At 37.0% G+C, this 24,447-nt stretch overlaps 1 protein-coding gene across 1 annotated transcript in view; it reads right to left on the bottom strand.

The window, feature by feature from the left end:
• Positions 1–24,447, bottom strand: part of BEND2 (BEN domain containing 2) — a 53,879-nt gene that overhangs the window by 12,980 nt on the left and 16,452 nt on the right. The window contains exons 4-9 of the mRNA XM_052662780.1: positions 23,490–23,564; positions 16,475–16,579; positions 15,570–15,975; positions 13,782–13,904; positions 6,462–6,563; positions 4,836–4,943 (exon numbers count right to left, since the gene is read on the bottom strand). Coding sequence (XP_052518740.1) covers positions 4,836–4,943; positions 6,462–6,563; positions 13,782–13,904; positions 15,570–15,975; positions 16,475–16,579; positions 23,490–23,564 — 919 coding nt within the window. The remainder of the gene's footprint in view (positions 1–4,835; positions 4,944–6,461; positions 6,564–13,781; positions 13,905–15,569; positions 15,976–16,474; positions 16,580–23,489; positions 23,565–24,447) is intronic.

Genomic DNA, 24,447 nt, shown 5'->3' with positions numbered 1-24,447 from the left:
TCAGGAAACAAAGAAAAAATAATAAAATGGCCGACTTAAAACCCTGATATCAATCATTACTTTAAATGTAAATGACTTAACCATATCAATTAAATGGCAGCAATTGATACAGTAAATAAAAACAAGACCCAACTATATGCCATCTACAAGAAAATCTGTAAGTTCAATGACATCAATAAATTGAAAGTAAAATGATAGAAAAATATATGCCATGCAAATATTAACAATAAAAAAAAGAGTAGTTATGTGGATATCAGATAAAATAGACTTCACAGGCTTCCCTGGTGATCTAGAGGTTAAGAATCCACCTGCCAATCCAGGGGACACAGTTCAACTACTGAAGCCAGCCCTCCTAGAGCCCGTGCTCCACAACAAGATAAGCCACTGCAATGAAAAGCCCACACACAGAAACTAGAGAAAACCCAGGCACAGCAATGAAGACCCAGTAGAGCCAAAAATAAATAAATCTTTTTAAAAAGTAGACTTCAGAGCAAACTAAGTTACTAGAGACAAAAAGGATGAAAGGCTCAACCCCCCAGGAAGACATAACAATCCTTAATATACCAAACAACAGAGTCTCAAAATACATGAAGCGAAAAGTGAAAGAGTTCAAAGGAGAAATAATCAGACCTACAGTTATATCTGAGGACCTCAACACCCTCCTCTCAGCAACTGGTGGAACAACCAGAAAAAGCACCAAAGATATAGAAGACCCAAACAATACAATCAACCAACAGGATTCTCATTTTAGAGAAGGAAATGGCAACCCCCTCCAGTATTCTTGCCTGGAGAATTCCATGGACAAAGGAGCCTGGCAGGCTACAGTCCCTGGGGTCGCCAAGAGTTGGACACGATTGAGTGACTATCACTCACTCCATCCAATAAAAGCAGAATACATATTTTTGTCAAATGCTTGTGCATCATTCACCAAGATAGACCACATTCTGAGCCAGAGAAAAATCTCAACAAATTTAAAAGAAATGAAATAGTATATGGTATATTGTCTGACCATAATGGAATCAAATTAGACATCAATAATAGAAAGAAGAAAATCTTTAAACACTTAGAAATTAAACAGCATATTTCTAATTAATACATAAAGAGGACATTTCCATGGACATGATAAAATGTATAGGACTTAATAAAAATACAACACATCAAAATATATGGGATGCAACTAAAGTAATACTGAAAGTGAAATTTACAGCACTAAATTCTAACATTAGAAGAGAGGGAAAAGTCCCAAATCTATAATCAAAGTTCCTGCACCGAAAGTGAAGAGTAAAAGAAACACAAAATATACAAAAAATAATGAAATAATAAAAAGCAGAAATCAATGAAAATGAAAATATGAAAAATAGGAAAAGAAATGAAGCAAACAGCTGGTACCTCAAAAAAGATTAATAAAGCTAATAAACCTCTAGACTCACAAAAATAAGAGAGGTGATACAAATCATCAATATCAGGAGTGCAATGGGCTATTTAGCAGACATTAAAAAGATAATAGGGAATACTTTCAGTTTACCCTCACAGATTTGATAACTTAGAAGAACTGTACCAATTCTCCCAAAACTGCAAATACTAAAACTTAACCAAGATTACAGAGACAGTCTGCTGCTGCTGCTAAGTCACTTCAGTCGTGTCCAACTCTGTGCGACCCCATAGACGGCAGCCCACCAAGCTCCCCCATCCCTGGGATTCTCCAGGCAAGAACACTGGGGTGGGTTGCCATTTCCTTCTCCAATGCGTGAAAGGGAAAAGTGAAAGTGAAGTTGCTCAGTCGTGTCCGACCCTCAGCGACCCCATGGACTGCAGCCCACCAGGCTCCTCCGTCCATGGGATTTTCCAGGCAAGAGTACTGGAGTGGGGTGCCATTGTCTTCTTTCTCTGACAGAGACTCTCTAAATAGTACTATAACCATCAAGGAAATTAGATTTGCAATTAAAAAGCTCCCCCAAAAAAGGAATCTACAAGCCCAAGTTGATCTGTGGGTTTAACACAATTCCCATCAAAATCCCAGCAATTTTGGGGGAAACATAAACAAGCTTACTCTAAAATGAGGATGGAAAGGCACAGGACCTAGAATATTTTAAATGATTGTTGAAAAAGAAGAATAAAGTAGGAGGAATCAATCTACCTGATGACAACGTTTACTGTATAACAACAACAATCACAAGGTTGTGGTTTGGCAGAGGGGTAGAAACATAGATCAGTGGAAAACAATAGAGAACCCAGAAATAGATCTAATGGTTTTTTTTTTATTACTGTATAAAAGCAATTCAATGGAGGAAAGATTGTGCTGCAGCAACTGGATAGGCATAGGGAAAAAAAATAAAAGAAGAACCTCAACCTACATCTCACACCTTATACAAAATTAACTCAAATGTGAACTGTAAAATATAAAACCTTTAGAAAAAACATAGGAGAAAAAATTGGGGATCAAAGACTAGACAGAGTTCACAGACTCTATACTAAAAGTGTAAAATCCATAAAAAGAAAGTATAAATTGAACCTCAAAAAATAAAAAATTTTCTCTCTGCAAAACCAAACAGAAACACCTGTAGAAAGGATGACAAGGAAAGCTGCAGATAGGAAGAAAATATTTGCAAACCACATAAACAACAAAAGATTAATATCCCAAATATCTAAACAACTCCCAAAACACAGCAGTAAAAAAAAGAAAAAATTAATGAACAGACATTTCAGATAAAGAACATACAGATGGAAAATTAGCACATGTGGAGATGCTGCACACCATTATCCAAGGCAAATGCATATTAAACCCACAACAAAGTATTAATGTATACCTATCAGAATGGATAAAATTTTTAAAAATAGTGAAAATACCAAATGGCAGTGAGGATGCAGAGAGAATCAATTACTTATACATTGCTGGTGGGACTATAAAATCAGTCATTCTGAAAATAGTTTGCCTGTTTCTTATAAAACTTAACATGCAATTATCATACTACCCAGCAACTGAGCTCTTGAGCATTTATCACAGGGAAACGAAAACTATGTTCAGACAAAAACCTGTACAAGAATGTTTACAGCAACTTTACTCTTAATACTTAAAAACTGGAAACAACCCAGATATCCTTCATTAGGTGAACAGATAAACAAATCATGGTACACCAATTCCATGGAATAGTGCTCAGCAAATAAAAGGAAGGAACTACTAATACATGCAGCAACTTGGATGGATCTCAAGGGAGTCTTTGACTGTGTGGATCACACAATAACTGTGGAAAATTCTGAAAGAGATGGGAATACCAGACCACCTGATCTGCCTCCTAAGAAACCCATATGCAGGTCACGAAGCAACAGTTAGAACTGGACATGGAACAACAGACTGGTTCCAAATAGGAAAAGGAGTACGTCAAGGCTGTATACTGTCACCCTGCTTATTTAACTTCTATGCAGAGTACATCATGAGAAACGCTGGGCTGGAAGAAGCACAAGCTGGAATCAAGATTGCCAGGAGAAATATCAATAACCTCAGATATGCAGATGATACTACCCAGATGGCAGAAAGTGAAGAGGACCTAAAAAGCCTCTTGATGAAAGTGAAAGAGGAGAGTGAAAAAGTTGGCTTAAAGCTCAACATTCAGAAAACTAAGATCATAGCATCCAGTCCCATCACTTCATGGCAAATAGATGGGGACAGTGGGAACAGTGGCTGACTTTATTTTTCTGGGCTCCCAAATCACTGCAGATGGTAATTGCAGCCATGAAATTAAAAGATGCTTACTCCTTGGAAGGAAAGTTATGACCAACCTAGACAGCATATTAAAAAGCAGAGACATTACTTTGCCAACAAAGGTCTGTCTAGTCAAGGCTATGGTTTTTCCAATAGTCATGTGTGGATCTGAGAGTTGGACTATAAAGCAAGCTGAGTGCAGAAGAATTGATGCTTTTGAACTGTGGTGCTGGAGAAGACTCTTGAGAGTCCCTTGGACTGCAAGATCCAACCAGTCTATCCTTAAGGAAATCAGTCCTGCGCGTTCATTGGAAGGACTATGTTGAAGCTGAAACGCCAATATTTTGGCCACCTGATATGAAGAGCTGACTCATTTGAAAAGACCCTGATGTTGAGAAAGATTGAAGGTAGGAAGAGAAGGGGACGACAGAGGATGAGATGGTTGGATGGCATCACCAACTCAATGGACATGAGCTTGCGTAGGCTCTGGGAGTTGGTGATTGACAGGGAGGCCTGGGGTGCTGCAGTTCATGGGGTTGCAAAGAGTTGGACACGACTGAGGGACTGAACTCAAATGAACTGAAATATTAAATAATATGAGTCGATTAATAAAACATTGTCTTGTAATGACAAAATCATAGAGAGAACACATTAATATTTGGATGGGTTGCAGATGAAGGCAGTTAAGGAATGACAAGAAAGATGTGGGTATGTTTATAAAAAGGCAAAAGATGGTTCTTGAGAGTGACAGAACAATTCTGTATCATGACTGGTAGTGGTGAATATCCAAACCTTAACACTTTACAAAGGTGCAGAGAACACACACACACACACACACACACACACACACATACAAGTAAAACTGAGTACATCTGAAAAGATCTGTGGATCATATCAATCTCAAAATCTTAGTTGTCATATTTTACTATATTTTTGTAAAATAATACTATTGGGAGATATTGGGTAAAGAGTACATAAGATCTCTCTGTATTACTTCTTGCAACTACATTTGATTCTGAAATATCTCAAAATGAAAAGTTTAATGTTGAAAAAGCAATCACTAAGAATTAATATTAAGAATGCTGATGGATCTAAACTAGAGTACTACTCATAATAAGTGTCACTTCAAACTCACCAAATCCAGAAGCTACGAAGAAAGGTTCTGAATCCGTTTGTTGGTTACTGTCATTTTTTATTACACTTCCATGATTCTCTGCTTCAGAACTCACTTCTGTGCTGGATTCTGTTTGAACAACATTTTGATAAGGAAAACATTTTCAAGTACTGAAAGACAAGAAATCTCAACAGTAATTTTTATTTCAGACAAAACTATCATTCAGAAATGAAGGAAAAATAAAGACATCCCTAGACAGAAGAAAACTAAAAAAAAATGTCACGGCTGACTTACACTTAAAAATGGCTAAAGGAAAATCAGCTGATGAAAAGGATGTGATGAAGAAAGGAACTTTGGAGCATGAGGAAGGAAGAAAGAACAATAGAGAGAACAAAGGGACTTCCCTGGTGGTTCAGTGGTTAAGACTCAGTGCTTACACTGCAGAAGCCATGAGTTTGATCCCTGGTCAGGGAACTAACATCCCACATGCCATGTGATGCAGCACTCCCCAAATTTTTTTAATAAAAAACTTTCTAAAAATATTAATAATAAAAAAGAAAGAAACTAGATCATTCATACATTGCTAGTGGGACTATAAAATGGTACAGCTACACTGGAAAACAGTTTGGCAATATTTTACAAAACTCTCTTACAATTATCATAGGACCCTGCAACTAACTGTGCTCTTGGGTGTTAGCCCAGAGAAGTGAAAACTGATGTTCATACAGAAACCTATACACGAGCATTCACAGTAGCTCTACTGCAAATAGCCAAAAACTGTTAACAACTCAGAAATCCTTCAACTGGTGAACAGATAAACGATGGTACACACATACCATGGAGTACTCAACAATAAAAAAGTATTGATCTACACAGCAACTTAGATAAATCTCCAGGGAATTATGGTGAATGAAAAAGGCAATCGCCAAAGGTTACATATTATGTAAGTCTATATAAAACTCTTGAAATGGCAAAATTATAAAGAATGAAAACAGATTAGTAGTTGCTGAGGGCAGGTACAGGGAATGGTAGTGGTAGGAGCATGAGAGAGGAACGGTAGAAAAATAAAGATAATTCTGTATTGCCCTTCAGAATGACCCATTTACTGCTGTGACATTCCTTTTATTATATTTTGTTTCAATGTGGGGTGGGGATCTAAAAATAAACATTCTTCCCAAATTCTCTAAGGCAATAAAATATTTTTGGATAAAAATAAATAAATAAATAATAAAAAATAAAATAAAGGGCAAAAGGGAGAATCCTTGCAGTAATGGAAATGTTCTGAATCTTGACTGTCATGGAGGATATGGAAATGTATTCAGGTTGCAAAATGATATAATACTAAATCACATACACAAACATAAACACACACAAATACACATAAAACTAAAGACAGCTCAATAAAATCTGTGCATTTTATCAATGTCTATATCCTGGTTCTGATATTGTATTATAATTCTGTAAGAGGTTATCTTTGTGGGAAACCTGGTAAAGTATACACAAAATCTATTTTTTTAATAATGGCATGTGCAGCTAAAATTTTCTTTAAAAACAACTTAATTTTTAATTAGGAAAAGCTCATATTAAGGGTGTTAATAAACCTAAATTAAATAGTGCTACTTATAATATGTATCATTACAAACTCACCAGAATCAGAAGAGATTAAGATATATGAAGCATCTTCATCACTGCCATATTCCAAGAAAGGTGGCTGATTCATCACTGGAGTGTCATTTTCCCCGCTGGTTTCTGCTTTGACCAACATTTCTGTTAGTAAAATGTTCTTTAAATGCTGTGAAGAAAGACTCCACCCTCATACCTATATCTGATGAAACTATCTTCCAGTAATGAAGAAAAAAAAAATATTCACAAAGGAAAACCAAAAGTATTTGTCACTAACTGATTTATGCTTAAAATGGCTATAGGAAAATCTTCTAACAAAAAGTATAATAGAATTCTGGAGCATTAAGAAGGAGAAAGAACAATGGAAAGAACATAAATATGGATGCAGAGAAATCAGATCACTCATACATGGCTGGAAGGAATGGAAAATGGTACAGCTACCCTGGAAAGGAGTTTGACAATTTCTTATAAACTAAGGATGCAGTTATTGACATTTCTCCCGGCAATCTTGATTCCAGCTTGTGCTTCTTCCAGTCCAGCGTTTCTCATGATGTACTCTGCATAGAAGTTAAATAAGCAGGGTGACAATATACAGCCTTGATGTACTCCTTTTCCTATTTGGAACCAGTCTGTTGTTCCATGTCCAGTTCTAACTGTTGCTTCCTGATCTGCATATAGGTTTCTCAAGAGGCAGGTCAGGTGGTCTGGTATTCCCATCTCTTTCAGAATTTTCCACAGTTTCTTGTGATCCACACAGTCACAGGCTTTGGCATAGTCAATAAGGCAGAAATAGATAGTTTTCTTGAACTCTCTTGCTTTTTAAATGATCCAGCGGATGTTGGCAATTTGATCTCTGATTCCTCTGCCTTTTCTAAAACCAGCATGAACATCTGGAAATTCATGGTTCACGTATTGCTGAAGCCTGGCTTGGAGAATTTTGAGCATTACTTTACTAGTGTGTGAGCTGAGTGCAATTGTGCGGTAGTTTGAGCATTCTTTGGCATTGCCTTTCTTTGGGATTGGAATGAAAACTGACCTTTTCCAGTCCTGTGGCCACTGCTGAGTTTTCCAAATTTCTGGGAGAAATATCAATAACCTCAGATATTCAGAGACCACCACCCTTATGGCAGAAAGTGAAGAGGAACTAAAAAGCCTCTTGATGAAAGTGAAAGAGGAGAGTGAAAATGTTGGCTTAAAGCTCAACATTCAGAAAACGAAGATCATGGCATCTGGTCCCATCACTTCATGGGAAATAGATGGGGAAACAGTGGAAACAGTGTCAGTCTTTATTTTGGGGGGCTCCAAAATCACTGCAGATGGTGATTGCAGCCATGAAATTAAAAGATGCTTACTCCTTGGAAGGAAAGTTATGACCAACATTAGACAGCATATTAAAAAGCAGAGACATTACTTTGCCAACAAAGGTCCATCTAGTCAAGACTGTGGTTTTTCTAGTAGTCATGTATGGATGTGAGAGTTGGAGTATAAAGAAAGCTAAGTGCCGAAGAATTGATGCTTTTGAACTCTGGTGTTGGAGAAGACTCTCACGAAGAAACCCTTGGACTGCAAGGAGATCCAACCAATCCATTCTAAAGGAGATCAGCCCTGGGTGTTCTTTGGAAGGAATGATGCTGAAGCTGAAACTCCAGTACTTTGGCCACCTCATGCGAAGAGTTGACTCATTGGAAAAGACCCTGACGCTGGGAGGGATTGGGGGCAGGAGGAGAAGGGGATGACAGAGGATGATATGGTTGGATGGCATCACCGACACAATGGACACGGGTTTGGTTGGACTCTGGGTATTGTTGATGGACAGGGAGGCCTGGCGTGCTGCAGTTCATGAGTTCACAAAGAGTCGGACACAACTGAGCGACTGAAGTACACTGAACTGATGAATAAATATTCATATCAACTTTGGCTCAGATGGTAAACCGTCTGTCTACAATGCAGGAGACCCGGGTTTGATCCCTGGGTTGGGAAGATCCCCTGGAGAAGGAAATGGCAATCTACTCCAGTACTATTGCCTGGAAAATCCCATGGACAGAGGAGCCTGGTAGGCTACAGTCCATGGGGTCACACAGGACTGAGCAACTCCACTTTCACTTTCACTTTACCCTTAACAGTCAAAAACTGGAAACACAGATATTTTCAACAGATGAACAGAAAAATAAACCCTGGTACATTCACACCATGAAATAATACTCAGAAATAAAAAAAGAAGGAACCATTGCTACACACAACAGTATGAATGGATCTCTAGGGAATTACACTGAAGGAAGAAACCAATCTCAAACACCACATGATTCCATTTATATAACAATGCTGTGCGACAAATAATAGATCTGGAGAAGAGATTCATAGTTACCATGAAACAGGGCAGAGGGTAGGAGTAGAGGGCAAATGTCAGTTGAAGTGAGATGGGTGTGGTTATAAAAGAGAAATATGAGAGAACATGGCAGTGATGCAACTGTTCCGACTTACCAGTCACAGAAGATACGTGATCTGTACATATGAAAAACTGTATAGAACTCAATACACACATATTAATGCAAGTGAAACTGGGGGCATCGCAGTAATACCTGTGGATAGTATCATGTTGACATCTTGGTTGTGGTAATTTTCTATCATTCTGTAAGATGATACCATTTTACCATTTTACAATGGTAGATACCATTTTACCACTGGGGAACACTGGGTAATCAGAACCCAGGATTGCTCTGTCCTATTTATTATAACTGCATGTGCAGATAAATTTTTCTGAAAATAAAGACTTTTATTAGAAAGAGCTATCTCTATCCTACACTATGGAGAGTGAGGAATCTAGATTAAATATATGTCAAAATATCATTTCAAACTCACCAACACTGGGTAGAATGGAGGAATGTGAAGAGCCCACATCTGGGTCACTGTCATTTCCCACTACAGTTTCACTTCCCACTACAGTTTCATTTCCCACTGTCTGACAGCTGTTATCCACGGTGGTTTCTGCTTGTCCTGGCATTTCTATAAGTATAACTTTTTCAACTGCTGAAAGATAAGAACTCTCAAGTGTGAACTCTATACTGGGTGAGACTGTCCTTCAGGAAAGAATGGTAAATAAAGACATTATGACACAAAGGAAAAAAGATCTTTAAATTTTCCTTAGCAGATTTTCCCTTAAAAATGGCTAAAGGAAAATCTTCAAAAAAAGAAAAGATATTATTAAAGAAGGAATCTTGGAGCATCATGAAGGATTAAATAACAATGGACAGATCAGAGATATGGATGGAGAGAAATGGATCAACCACACTTTGCTGCTGGAAACGTAAAATGGCACAGCCTCTCTGGAAAATTGTTTGGCAGTTTCTAATAAAACTAAACATTCTATTACTTATAAGACCCAGCAACTGCACTTTTGGCATTCATGACAGAGAGATGGAAATTTATATTTACACAAAAATCAATACATCAATGTTTACAGCACTTTACTTGAAGTATCCAAAAACTCAGAAAGAAAAAAAACAAATTTCCTGCAATGTATGAATTAAAAAAAAAAAACCATCTCAGAAAGAAAAAAAACAAATTTCCTGCAATGTATGGATTAAAAAAAAAAAAAACCATTGTGTGTGTATACATACACACACACCATGGAAAACTCTTTATCAATAGGAAGGAACTATTCGGAAATAAAAATTTATATTTACACGAAAGTATGTACATGAATATGTATAGCTGCTTTACTCCTAATAGCCAAAAACTGGAAAAAAAAATCCAGACGCCCTTCAACAGGTGAAGAGTTAAAATGTTGTATATCCATTGCATGGAATATTCTGCAGCAGTAATAGTAACAAACTATTGACACATGCCACAAACTAGATGACTCTTCAGGGAATTAGGCTGAGTGAAAGAAGCCAATCCCAAAGTTATATGGTATGTTATTCCATTTATATAACCATCTGAGACAAAATTTTAGAAACAGAGAAGAGATCAACGGTAGCCAGGTGTTAGTGATGGGTCTTAGAGGAAGCAAAGGCTGGTTGTGCTTGTATAAAAGCAGTAGCAAGGGATCCTTGAGTGATGGTGATGATCTCTACCTTGACTGTGGTGTACTCACTCACTGCATAGTGCTAAATACACACATGGAAGTGTACACACACACACACGTAAAACTGGAGGCACCTCAATAACGTCTGTGGGTTGTATCAATGTCAGTATATGGGTTGTGACACTGTACCAGTGTTTTGCAAGATGTAGTCATTGGGAAAAATAAGTAAAGCATTAACAGGGTCTCTGTGCATTATTTTTACAGCTGCATGTGAATCTTAAATTATACCAAAAAGTTTTAAGAGCTACAACTGGCTTGTATTAAGGATGTGGATGGATCTAGACTAAACAGTGCTACTCACAATATGTATTATTTCAAACTCACCAAAATTAGGTGGGGCAGAGTGAGATGAAAAGTCAGTACCTAGCCCAGTGATACTTCCCAATAAAGCTGGATAATACACTGTCTGAGAGCTGTTTTCCACACCAGTTTCTTCCATTATTGACATTTGTGTAAGGATGAATTTTTCAACCCCTGAAAGAAAAGAACTCTCAATCCTGAATTCTACATGAAATGAAACTATCCTTCAAGTAAAAAGTGAAACAGAAACATTTTGAAACAAAGGAAGACTAAAAGAATCCGATCAGTCCCTAGCAGACTTACTCATATGAAAAGGTTAAAGGAATATCTTCAAACAGAAAGGATAGGATGAAAGAAGAAAATTGGGAGCATCAGGAAGAAAGAAAGAGCTATGAATCAGAACAGAAATATGAATGTAAAGAAAATGGATCACTGCTGGTAAGAATGAAAAATGGTACAACCTCTCCAGAAGACTGGCATTTTCTTACAAAATTAAACATGCTATTACCATAAGACTCAAAAATTGCACTCTTGGAATTCAAGACAGAAAAATTAGAACTTACATTTATACAAAAACCAGTACATGGATGTTCATAACATCATTACTCTTAATACTAAAAACCATGGAGAAGAAACTAACATCCTTCCATGGCTGAGTGGTTAAAAACAATTACTGCATATTGAAATCCTGTAAAACTATTCAGCAAAAAAAAAAGGAAGTTTTGTACACGAAACAACATGGATGAATCCTCAAGGAATTATGCCGAGTGAAAAAATCCTCAAAGTACCATAAGATTCCTTTTGTATAATGTTCTTGAAGAGACAAAATTATAGAAATCAGCGTTTGCCAGGGGCTAGGGAATGAACAATGGGGAAGGAGAGGGTCATCTAAGAGAGGTGGGAGTAGCTATAAAGGGGTAAGAAGAGGCATCCTTATGGTAATGGAAATGTTTCTATGTCTTGACATGGTTGTGGATATTACATCTACTTACATGATGAAATCAGACAGAAATAAATATAAACATATACAAATTACCAAAAGTAAAACTAGGGACATCTCAGTAACATCTGTGTATTATATCAATGTCAATACCTGAGTTGTGATATTTTACTAGTTTTGCAAGATGTTATCACTGAGAAAAAAGGGTCAAGTGTAAAAGGGGTCTTTTATATTATTTCTTTTTTTTTTTGGTGAGTTCATTAAATTTAGTTTATTTTTTTCTTATAAATGTATGTGAATCTAAAATTATTCCAAAATAAAAAGTTTAATTTTAAAAAACAGGCTACTGCTAACTTGCATTAACGCTGCTGATGCATCTAGATTACATAGTGCTACTTACAGTATGTATTATTTGAAACTCACCAAAACTGGGTGGGAGGTTGACTGATGATGAACTCGGGCCACTGTCATTTCCTGATAATGTTGGGTAACTCATTGTCTCAGGGTTGTTCTCTAGGCTGGTTTCTGCTACCTCTGGCATAGTTACAGTAAAAGCATTTTTTGAGTGCTTAAGAAAGTAACTGTCAATCATTAATTCCATATGCAGTAAAACTATGCCTCATTAAGAAATGGGAAATAAATATATTCTTACATGAAGGAAAACTAAAAGAACTTGTTTCTCTGAGCATCAAGGAGAAAGAACAATGGAAAGAGAATAAATATACATGAAGAAAAATTGTATCACACATATAGTATGGGTAGAAGGAAAAATTACACAGCTCCTCTGAAAAATAATTTTAGCAGTTTCTTATAAAACAAAACATGGAATTACATGTGACCCAGAATTGCCCTCGTGGGCATTCATCTCAAAGAAATGTAGATTTATATTTATGCAAAAGCTGGCAAAGACTGTTCATAGAGCTAAACTTGTAACAGTGAAAAATAAGAAATATTCCATATGTCCTGCAATGGGTGAACAAATAAACAGTTACACACCCATACCATAGAATACAACTCAACAATAAAAAGGAAGAAACTCTTGATACAAGCAATGTGTGTGTGCATGTGCTCAGTCATGTCCAACTCTTTGCGACCCCATGTCCTGTAGCCCACCAGGCTCCTCTGTCCATGGGATCTTCCAGGCAAGAATACTGGAGTGCTTTGCCATTTCTTCCTCCAGGGGATCCTTCCACCCCAGAGATCAAACCCACGTCTCCTGTATCTCTTACATTGGCAGGTATGTTCTTTACCACTTGAGCCATCTATGTTCAGTTAAAAAAAAAAAAAAAAAAAAAGCCATGCCCAAAAGGTTCTATAGTACTTATTCCATTTAAATGACAATATTCAAATGACAAAATCATAGAAAGTCAATTTTGGGCTGGCCTGCGGTGTTAGGATGGGGCAGGGTGGGAGGAAAGGGTGACCAGAAGGAAGTAGCTGTGGTTAAGAAAAGGGCAATATGAAGGGTGTTTGTGATAATGATGGAAATGTTCTGTATCATGACTCTGTGTGTGTGTGTTAGTCGCTCAGTCATGTCTGACTCTTTGTGACCCATGGACTGTATCCAACCAGGCTTCTCTGTCCATGGAATTCTCCAAGTAAGAATACTGGAGTGGGTAGCCATTCCCTTCTTCAGGAAATCATTCCAACCCAGGGATCGAACCCTGGTCTCCTGCATTGCAGGCAGATTCTTTACCATCTGAGCCACCAGGGAAGCCCAGAGCAAACACACTGATGCATGAAATAAAACTGCACAGAACTAAATGCACACACACACACGTGGATTTAATCAATGTCAGTATACTGTTTTTTTTAATTTTACTATAGTTTTGCAAGATGTTTTTATTAAGGAAGATAGATGAAGCAAAAATAGGATCTCTCTCTAATTTCTTACAAGTACACATGAATCTAAAATTACCTCAAGATTAAAAGCATAATATATAAAAGAGCTACCATGGAGTTGCATTAAGGAATCTAGATGAAACAGTGCTACTTGCAATGCATATCATTTCAAACTCACCAAAATTGGGAGGAATGAAGACAGATGAGACAGTATCCTGGCCACTGCCATTTTCCTGTAAAGTTGGGTAATGTATTGTCTCAGTGCTGCTTACAAGGCTGGTTTCTGCTTCTCCTGGTGTTTCTACAAATAAAAAGTTTTCAAAGGCTATAATACAAAAATTCTCATCCAGGAATTCCATACTGAGTGAAACTGTCCTTCAGAAAAGAAGAGGAAACAGAGACATTATCACACAAAGGAAAACTAAAAGGTTTTGCCCTTGGCAGACTTATTCTTAAAGTAAATGACCCAGAGAGATGATATGGGGAGAGAGGTGGGAGGGGGGTTCAGGATTGGGAACTAATGTACACCCGTGGCGGATTCATGTCAATGTATGGCAAAACCAATACAGTATTTTAAAGTAAAATACAAAATAAATAAATTAATTAATTAATTTAAAAAAAAAAAAAAAGAAAATCTTCTACCAGATAGAATATAATGAAAGAAGGAATCATGAACAGGAAGAAAGAGCAAGGAAGAGAGCAGAAATATGGCTCCAGGGAAACCGGATCATTCATATCTTTCTGGCAGGAATGGAAAATGGTACACCTACACTGGAAAACAGGTGAAAGTACAAAGTGACAGTCGCTTTGCATGTCTGACTCTTCGCAACCCATGGACTATAGCCTGCCAGGCCCTCTGTGCATGGGATTCTCCAGGCAAGAATACTGGAGTGGGTTACCATTCCCTTCTCCAGGGAATCTTCCCAACCCAGGGATCAAACCCTGATCGCCTGCATTGCGGGCAGATTCTTTACCATCTGAGCCACCAGGGAAGCCTGGTAGTTTCTCATAAAATTAAACATGGTTAATATATAGCAAGCAATTGCACTCTTGGGTATTCATGTCAGAGAAATGAAAACTTCTATTTACACAAAAACCTGTATATGAAGATTCACAGCAGCCTTAGTCCTAACATAAAAACCTGGATTACAAAACTTTAAATTTTCTTAAACAGATGAATGGTTAACCTATGACACATCCATGCCAAGTAGCAGTACTGAGCAATAAAAAGGAAGGAACTACTGAACAACTTGGTTTAATCTCCAGGGCGTTATACTGAGTGAAAAAAGCCAGTATCAAAATGTTATATACTATATGCCTCCAAATATATAACAATTTTGAAGTGACAAAGTTCTAGAGATGAAGAATAGATAAGTGGTTTCTAAGAATTAAGGATAAGGGAATGAAGAGGGCCAGGTCACCAGAGGGTGATGGGCATGGTTATAAAAAGGCAACACAAGTGATCCATGTGATGGAACTGTTCTGTCCCTTGACTACGGTGGTGGACATACAAACCTTATCACATGATAAATCAGAATAAAACGAAAAGTACAGACACACAGATGAATACAAGTCAAACTGGGAACAGTTGAATATGACCCATGGATTATACCAACATCAATATCCTGGTTGTAATATTTTACCATAGTTTCACAAGATGTTATCACTTTGGGAAATTGCATAAAGGCTATGACTCTGTATTATTTCTTACAACTACATGTGAAGCTACAATTATCTCAGTATTTTTGTTGTTGTTGTTGTTCTGTCACCCAGTCGTGTCCGACTCCTGGACTGTGAACCCATGGACTACAGCATGCCAGGCCTCCCTGTCCTTCACCATCTCTCAGAGTTTGCCCAAGTTCATGTCCATTGAATCGAAAACCTGCCAGCACTAGTTTGCATGGAGGAAGCTTTTTAATCTAGGTTACCAAGATGCTATTTACAATGTGTGCCATTTCAAACTCACCAAAATTGGGAGGGATGCAGAGAGATGGCAAGGCAGTGTCTGGGTTCATGCTGTTATTTATAGTTGAATATCTCACTGTCTCAAAGTTGTCGGGCAGACTGGATTCTGCTTGTGGAAGATATGCTGTAGGTTCTGCTAGAGAATGCTGGGCAGATAAGAGACCACTGTTGGTACTTTCATCATCTTCATTGAAAATGGACAGAAGAGCAAGCCTAGTATCCGGGCTGCCTGAGTCATGATTCGGCTGTAATGAGCATGTAAAGACAATCCTGGGAAGTGGTGGACTCTCTCTGAGCTCTGGTTGCTGCACTGCAGGGGATGCTGCTGACTGAAGAGATATTCCTCCTGGATTGGTCTCAGCATCGTTTTCCTGCCTCTCTGCTGGTAAAGATGGGTTATCATCTCCCTGTCCAGGATAAAAGAACAGGATGGGTTAAGCTCCTTTCTTTGAATTCTAGACATTAATTTTTCCATGAGGTATACAGTCAAAACCTTTATGTGTAAATCCAGATGATCTCTAAAATGACACATAGCCAGTATAAATCATCTGTGAGTACAAATAAACATTGAAAAGTAAGTAAAATCATTAATAACTTATTTTCCCTGCAATATCATTTTCCACAGTCAAGTATAAATGCTGAATTTTGATTATATGATTTTTATTCCTCTTCATACCTACAGTTTGATTGTACTTTATACCTTATGGTTACAAACAAAAATATTCAGCATCATGTCTCAAATCTAAACTTTAGCATTCTTCCAACAGAAGTGTAGTTTCCAACCTACTTCTAAAGTATAGATCAGTCTTGCTAATCTCAGAGTTATTAGCTCTCTCTCATTTCTAACTGAGTGGTTCTTTAGGAAATATAGGTTTATGGAAGTAGTAAAAATGTTCTCACACTTACACAGGGTAGCATCTGTGGTGTCCCCAAAGAACGCCGCATTTCTGAAACTATTTCACGAAGGCGGTTAATATGACTAGTGATGATTTCAGTAAGTTCATGCAAATTCTGTTACAATAAGAAAAATTTAGTGTTCCTATTTTGAAAAAAACAGTAACATATAAGAAAATACCAATAAACCAAACTTTGACTGCCAGAATCAAAGAAAGTTCTCAAGCCATCAGAAATTTCTTGTTGGTTGTTGGTGATCCAGAGCCAAGCTGGCTGAGATAAATTGCCCCAACCTCCCACTTAACTACTCCATATCATACAGGCATTTGAAGAAGCCTGAATACTGGAAAGTAAATGTACCACAATTCCTATAAGCCATCACATTTATGATGGAGTCATTTTATATCAAGGAAGGTGCTTTTTAGGAAAGAAATGTTCAAATCTGCTAAAAGGCAAAAGAGCCTCTTTCCATACAATGTCAGTATAAACGAACAGGCAGACAGCGGCCCATTCCATAAAGAATAGTGAGCCAAATACAATAGATGTTTGGCTTCAAAGTATTTTAAAGTCATGCAATTAACAACCTTACAAAACCTTTGAGTACATAGCCCCTCTATGCCAATCAGTATGTGACTGATAAAACCCAAAAAATCCTGAAATACACAGAAATTTCATTCAGGCAAAAATACACTTATACAAAGAGGCCAGAACCACTACCTCATTTATTCATTAATTCAAGTAAACGTTCATTGAGGGCGTACTACCTGTCAGAACAACTTTGCTAGATGCTGGGAATGTGGACACTAAAAAAAAAGAAAACAAGAAACTCCTGCCCTAAGGAACTTCTATTTTAGCTGAGGAGAGAGAAAAATAGACAATATCAATAAATAAATTGATTAGCAGCCTAGAACAGTGTCCATGCACTGGCAGCATCAGTATCACCCACAGCTTGTCAGAAATGCAAAAAAAAATCCATCACCTCAGACCTGCTGATACAGGAACTCATCGCTAGGAGAGAGCCCTCCAAGTAATTCTAATGCATGATCAAGTGTGAGACTCACTGGCTTATTACACTGGGATAAATAGCACAGGGTCTAGGGGGACAAGGTTGGATTCAAATACTAGAGTTCTACCACTTATTAGCTCTGTGAACTTGGGCACTTAACTTCTCTGTGCTTCAATCTTCTCATATGTAGAATTGGGGATAAAAATCTCAAAGTTATCCTGAGGACAAAATGAGGTAATGGAGTCTTATACTGATATTAACATAGTAATTATAGTACATAATAACCAGTCCAATAATGCTCATCTATTATTATTACTACCAGTGCCATAACACAAGTAATAAGTGTGCACAGAAAAAATGGGACCCAATCCAGGCTGGCAGTCATGGTAGGCTTTTCAGAGAAGGAAATGTCTATGTTGAGAATTAAAAAGTGAGAAACTATTCGCTTGGTGAGGATGCATGGAAGGGCATATAGAACAGAAAGAACAGAAAATTCTAAAAGACCAGAACATGAATTTAGCATAATATATTTAGGGAACTATCTATGGCTTAATACAAAATGTGAAACTTAGAGGAAAAAGCATTGAGGAAGAAAGCTGGGGAGGCAAGTAGTGCCATTTTGAGATTTTCACCCAATAGAAACTCAAGCATGGGAAAGACATGAGGCAAACTCATCTTTAGAAAAGATTAAAATGCAAAATGGTGAGGATCTGAATCAAAGATATGGTGGTTAGGATGTACAAGAAACTGTTTTCAGTGATATTAAAGAAAGAGAATCCTCAGGACTTGGTTAATGGGAAAGAGGGGAAGGAACTAGTCAAAGATAATGTCTGGATTTCCAGCTTAATTAAAGACATGATGGTAGTTAACCTGAGAGAAGGAATATGGAGAAAATGATTTTGTACACATTATACTGAGTTCCTCAGCAGGCACTGGCTAGATACATTCATGATTCTGGGGCCGTGAAAAGTGGCAGAGGCTAAAGACATAGATTTGGGAATCAGAATTGTATCAAAGCAAAACCTTTGATAGAGAGAATCATTCAGGTAGATTTAGACTGAGCAGAGGGGGACCAGTGGACAGCACAATGAACTCAGAGGAGAAAGATGTAACTTCAAAAACAGAGCAACACTTTTAATAATCCAAATGCTCATAGACACTCAGGATGATATCACACAATAAAATAAAAATATTAATGCTATAAAACAGTGGCAATCAGAAAAAAACAAATTACTGACAATTACAAATATAATTGATTGTGCCCAAAAAATACAAACACAACATCAGGAAGACAAAGACAAGGATCTCTCTCAGAATGCTGTACTTAGGTCAGAGACAGAAAATGAGATGAACATTAAGCAACATGGATGATGTAAGAGTTGTCACATCCAATTACAAGTCACTCCAGGGACTTCGCTGGTGGTCCAGTGGTTAAGAATCCGCCTTCTGATTAAGGGGACGTGGTTTCAACCCCTGGTCGGGGAACTAAGATCCCACACACCATGTGACAACTAGGCCTGCATGCTACAATTAAGATCGATGCAGTCAAGTTAATTAATTTTTTAATAAAATAAAAATTACTCCAGAGGGAATAGAGTATATGGAAAGGAAGAAATGAAGAAAAATTCTATCAGAGCTAAAGAATGGCACAAATATTCAAATTGAAAAGGGCCCATGGATACATGGGAAAAAAATAAAGATTCTAAAAGTTTCCAAAGCCAGAGAAAAAATTTCACCTATAAAAAAATAATACTAACAGACTTCTCAAGAGCACTTGATGCTAGAATAGAATTTCTATGGGAAAGTAATTTTGAATCTAGAATTGCATACTCAGCATGTGGGACAAATATGGGGCATAAGAGACATAAAGGGACACAAAGAAAATTTCAGATATACAAAGACTGAAAATTCAACTCCTATGCAACTTTCTGTGGGGAAAAAAATGTTTAAAAAGTAGCTACTCAGAGAAAATTACAAAGAAAGCAAGAGGGGAATCCAAGATGAAGAAGCCATGGGATCCAACAAACAGCAGGCAGTCAAAAGAAGCACTGAGATGACAGTTGTGCCTCTAAAGTAATTGGTGCAAATTATAACAGGAAGGATTTGTGGGGGAAAAATTACGTTAAGAAGAAAGCAGACTGTATTCAACATGGAAATGACTCCAAAGCTCAAAAATCCTAGCAAAGAAATAAAAAGGCATATTTCTCCTTTCAACAAAAGTAGTCAGCAGAAACTCCAAAAGAAATAATCTTCTATATAAGAAAATGTTTAGACAAATAAAAAATCACTGTTCAAATAAAATCCAACTAGAATATGACATGATTCAGAGCGCTGTTGGAAGACAGGAGAGGACCCATTGACCTTGATGCTTAGGACCCTGACTAGTAGAAAATTAGCAACTTAGCAACTTATAAGATTATATTTCTTAATTAATTCAAAATAGATTAAAGCCTTGAATGTAAGACCAGAAACCACAAAACTCCTATAAGAGAACATAAGCAGAAAGTACCTTGACATCAGTCTTAACAAAGTTTTTTTGGATCTGATTCCAAAGGCAACAGCAACAAAAGAAAAAATAAACAAATGGAACTATACCAAACTTAAAAAAAAAAAAAAAACACTTCTGCACAGCGAAGGAAACCATCAACAAAATAAAAAGGCAACCTATTGAAGAGGAGAAGATATTTGCAAATCATGTATCTGATAAGAGGTTAATAACTAAAATATATAAAGAACTCATACAACTCAACAGTAAACAAACAAACTGATTTAAAAATGGGCAGAGGACTTGAACAGACTTTCCAAAGAAGACATACAGATGCCCAACAGGCACATGAAAATGATGCTCAACATTTCTAATCAGGAAAACACAAATCAAAACCACAACATGATATCATCTCACAGCTGTCAGAATGGCTATTATCAAAAGGACAAGAAATAACAAGTGTTGGCAAGGATGTGGAGAAAAGACAACCCTCCAGTGCTTTTGGTGGGAATGTAAATTGGCACAGCCACTACAGAAAATAACATGGATGTTCCTCAGGAAACTTAAAATAAAAATACCATATGATCCAGCAATTCCACTTCTAGGTATTTGTCCAAAGAAAATGAAAAACTAATTTGAAAAGATACATGCACCTCTACGTTCACTGAAGCACTATTTACAATAGTCAAGATATAGAAACACCCTAACTGCCCATCAATGAACAAATGAATAAAGAAGATGTGGTATATATACATATAGTGGAAAAGTACTCAGGCATAAAAAAGAATGAAACCTTGTCATTTGTAACAACATGGATTGCTAAGTGAAATAAGTCAAAGAAAGACAAACACCATGATTTCACTTACATGCAGAACCTAATAAACAAAACAAAACTCACAGATACAGAAAACAGTTGGTAGCTGCCAGGAGGGAGTGCTGTTGCAGGGTGGGCAAAATGGGTAGAGTGGATCAAGGGATACAAACTTCCAGTTATAAAATAAGTCATGGAACTGTAATGTACAGCATGGCAACTCCAGCCAATAACGCTGTATTGCAAATTTGAAAGTAACATAAGAAAAGCTGTCATCTTAAAAGTTGTCATCATAAGAAAAAAATTTGTAACTCTGTATGACAGATGATAACTAGACTTATTGTGGTAATCATTTTGTAATGTATAAAAATGTTTAATCATTACACTGTACACCTGAAATTAATATCATGTTGTATGTCAATTATGCTTCAGTTAAAAATAAAGATACATGTTTCCCTATGAGGCCAAAGATACCATTTGGTTGTACAGAAAATAATGTTTATAAAATCCCAGCACTGTATGTACTGATTAATTTTTATTTCTATAAATAATTTGTATCTAAAACATGGAAGGCTAATTAATAGTTTACAGAGCAGAATTTATATATTTGTCAGTGTTAGGAATGTGAGAAATGAGCATTAGAAAGAAGATAAATGGAGGACAGTGTATGGAATGCGAATGTCTGGTTCTTATACAATGGGGTGTGATTACAGTCAAAAGACTGCTGTCTAAAGCTGACAGAACAGGTAATATAAGTTTAATAGCAAAAACTACCAGAGAGCAATAAACTATAAATATCAGTATAACTAACTTCAGAGTGGGGAAGATGACAGAGCTAAATTCCTAATTTTTCAAAGTGATAAGTTAACAGTTAACACAAAAAGAAATAGGGTGTATTATTTGTATAATGGTAGAAAGTACAAGAAGAATTTAAAATAGACTATTAAAAGTGGTTACCTCCAAGGTATAGGGCCAAAAGTGGAGAAAAAAAGACTTCATGTTTCATTTAAGCCATTCTCTATTCTTTAATTTTTCATTTAAGCCGTTCTCTATTCTTTAACTTTTCTTTGAACGGCGTGCATATGTTTTACTTTTATGATTAAAAGAGAGCTAAAAACAGGAAGTCAGGTGCTTAGATAACATAAATGACATTTAAAGAACTGGGTTATAAAGGTAAGCAGAGAGAGAAGATGACAGCTAGAGAGAGAGAGGAGGCCAAAAGAAGTGATTTAAACAAAATAACAGTGGAAGACTGAATATGCTGAGAGTGACAGAGACAGAGGCTGAAGATCCAGGAGAGAGGGGGGTGATGGATGAAGGGAGGTGTCTGAACACAGGGAAAGAGGATCAGATGCAGAAACCAGAGGAAGTGTTAGTGTTAGCCTTAGAGGGGGAACCCTTTTCCGACTCCCGTGGTCAGGAAGGAGGTTGGCAGAGATGGAACTAGGCGAGTTTGTGGGCTGTGAGAAGAATTGGGACTTGGAGGGGATTTCTGCTCCACGCTTCCCCATTTTCTCCATGAAGTAAGCGAGAAGGATTGGGGTTGTCTGAGGGTCACTAGTCCCCAGCAGAGGTCCTCCCCTCTGTTTCCCAGCCTGGCTGGACAGGGCTGGGGTTTTACTAAAGGGGATGCTGGGAAGGATAAAAAAGAACAGGTGGAAGTGCTGCCCCATGTGGCCTAGACTGGGAAGGGAAGGCGCTGAAGACAGGAGGGAGCAGGCACAGGAGGAGAAATGGAGAGGATCCCCCAGGGCCCACTGCAGGGCTGTGACTCTGAAACCTGGGCGTGTCTTATGGGAGATGCTCCATCCCACCACATCTTGCACAATGGTTCAGAAGGTCCTGGCAGAGCCGTGTCAACCTCATTCAACCTCATGGATGCTGATGTAAAGCAGGCTGGGCTAGCACTGCTCAAAATCAGAACTCCCTACTTGGCCCCTACGTTCCCACTCTCTATACATCCTTCCCCAGAAGACACCACAGTCCCCTTTAAGTGTTCCACTTCTGCTCTCAATAGTGATAATGAGAAAGACTCTCATAAACACTTCTTACTTTTCAAAGTATGTTAGTTCATTGTATCAAATAAATGTTATATGTTAAGAAACATTTATTTTTTATGCAGCTCACAAAATCCTTGATAGCTAAATGCTTCTATCCGTTTCCACCAATATGTCAATTTTTACAAAATCCCCTCAAAATTATATGAGATATGCTCATTAAAAAAACAGTGGTGGGCTGCCATTTTGCTTCAACTGAGGTATTTTAACACGCATTTAGGCATAATAAATTTCATCCAAATCAGCCAACTTCCTTAAAAGAGAATATTGGAGAAATTCAGTATTGAACAGTCTAGATGAAAGACACTTAACTACATTTGACCAGTTATGGGCTATATTTTTTAGAAAACAAAAACCATGTTTTTATTTCAAGTTTTTCACTTAGGAATGTTGTTCTAAGTAGATATTTTTAAAAGTATCACAATGGAATGAATAATCATAGAGAACTTGGCATAGCAAAATTTCTATTAATAGTACAATGACACCCATGCTGCAACTAAAAGACCTTGTAGGCCACAATGAAGATGGAAGAACCCGCATGCTGCAACTAAGACCCAGAGCAGCCAAATAAATAAATATTATTAAAATGAGTACAATGACATTAAATGAGGTAAAGAAAATTATAATCAATATTTTGGAAAACTACATTTAAGACACAACTTTGATACCTGACAATAGCGTTGGAGTTCAATAATTTGGTTATGACGATCTCCATTAAATAAATTTTCAGCTGCATTGTTCTCCTATTAATATCAGAAAAATGAGTAAGTCAATACTTAATATCTCTAGGAACCAAATAAAGCACTAAAAATATATACTTTGCTCTATATTAATTGTTTTCTTTTTTACCTCAAAAGTATTTCAGAAATCTACAATATAAAGCATAGATGAAGTAAAAACAAACCCCACAATCATGAGGATGAAAAAGATAAGAGCCAATTAAAAAAAAGGCTAAAAAAAAAAGAGGGATAAAAGAATGAAGTTATTATATAAGAAGCTAAGATTAAGAAAAGCTCCTGAATATTCATATGAACAGTTTATAATATACATACAAACAGACACACCCATAAATGTATGTGTATGCTGGATTAGTAGACACACTTATTTCCTAGCTCTGTCTACTAAGTGGGACTAAGATCTATTAAGTGGGACTAAGATCTTGCTACACAAGAGTAGCAATGAACACACCTAGCGTCCAGAGCTTGGTTTCTAAATACCTCTCTCCAATAAAAGGAACCAGAGGTGAATTGAAAGAGAGGTGAATTCCAGAGCTGGGACAGGGAAAGTATATATATGAGGCTAGAACACCTTGTAATGTCAGAAAATATGGAATTGCTAAAAAAAGAAGTAGGAGGATGTCAAAAGGTCACAGGAGCCAGAGGAGCTCTCAATATATCATCAAAGCTGTAAAATTTGATCGATAAAATAGTGGCAATATTGGATTATAATGTATATAATACAATAAATGCCCACCAGTCCATATTGATATAAAATATATAACTGAATAAATAAATGGGGAAGAAAGGATAGTTATTCCTTACAAATTAATTCCACTTAATAAATACAAAGAAATAAGGGAAACAGAAAGTCACCAATAGGCAAACACCACAGTAGTAAATGTTGCAA

The sequence above is a fragment of the Budorcas taxicolor genome, chromosome X (assembly GCF_023091745.1).
Source record: "Budorcas taxicolor isolate Tak-1 chromosome X, Takin1.1, whole genome shotgun sequence".
In the NCBI taxonomy this organism is placed as follows: domain Eukaryota; kingdom Metazoa; phylum Chordata; class Mammalia; order Artiodactyla; family Bovidae; genus Budorcas; species Budorcas taxicolor.
The sequence above is the reverse complement of the archived record's forward strand: the minus strand, read 5'-3'. Positions and strand labels throughout refer to the sequence as shown.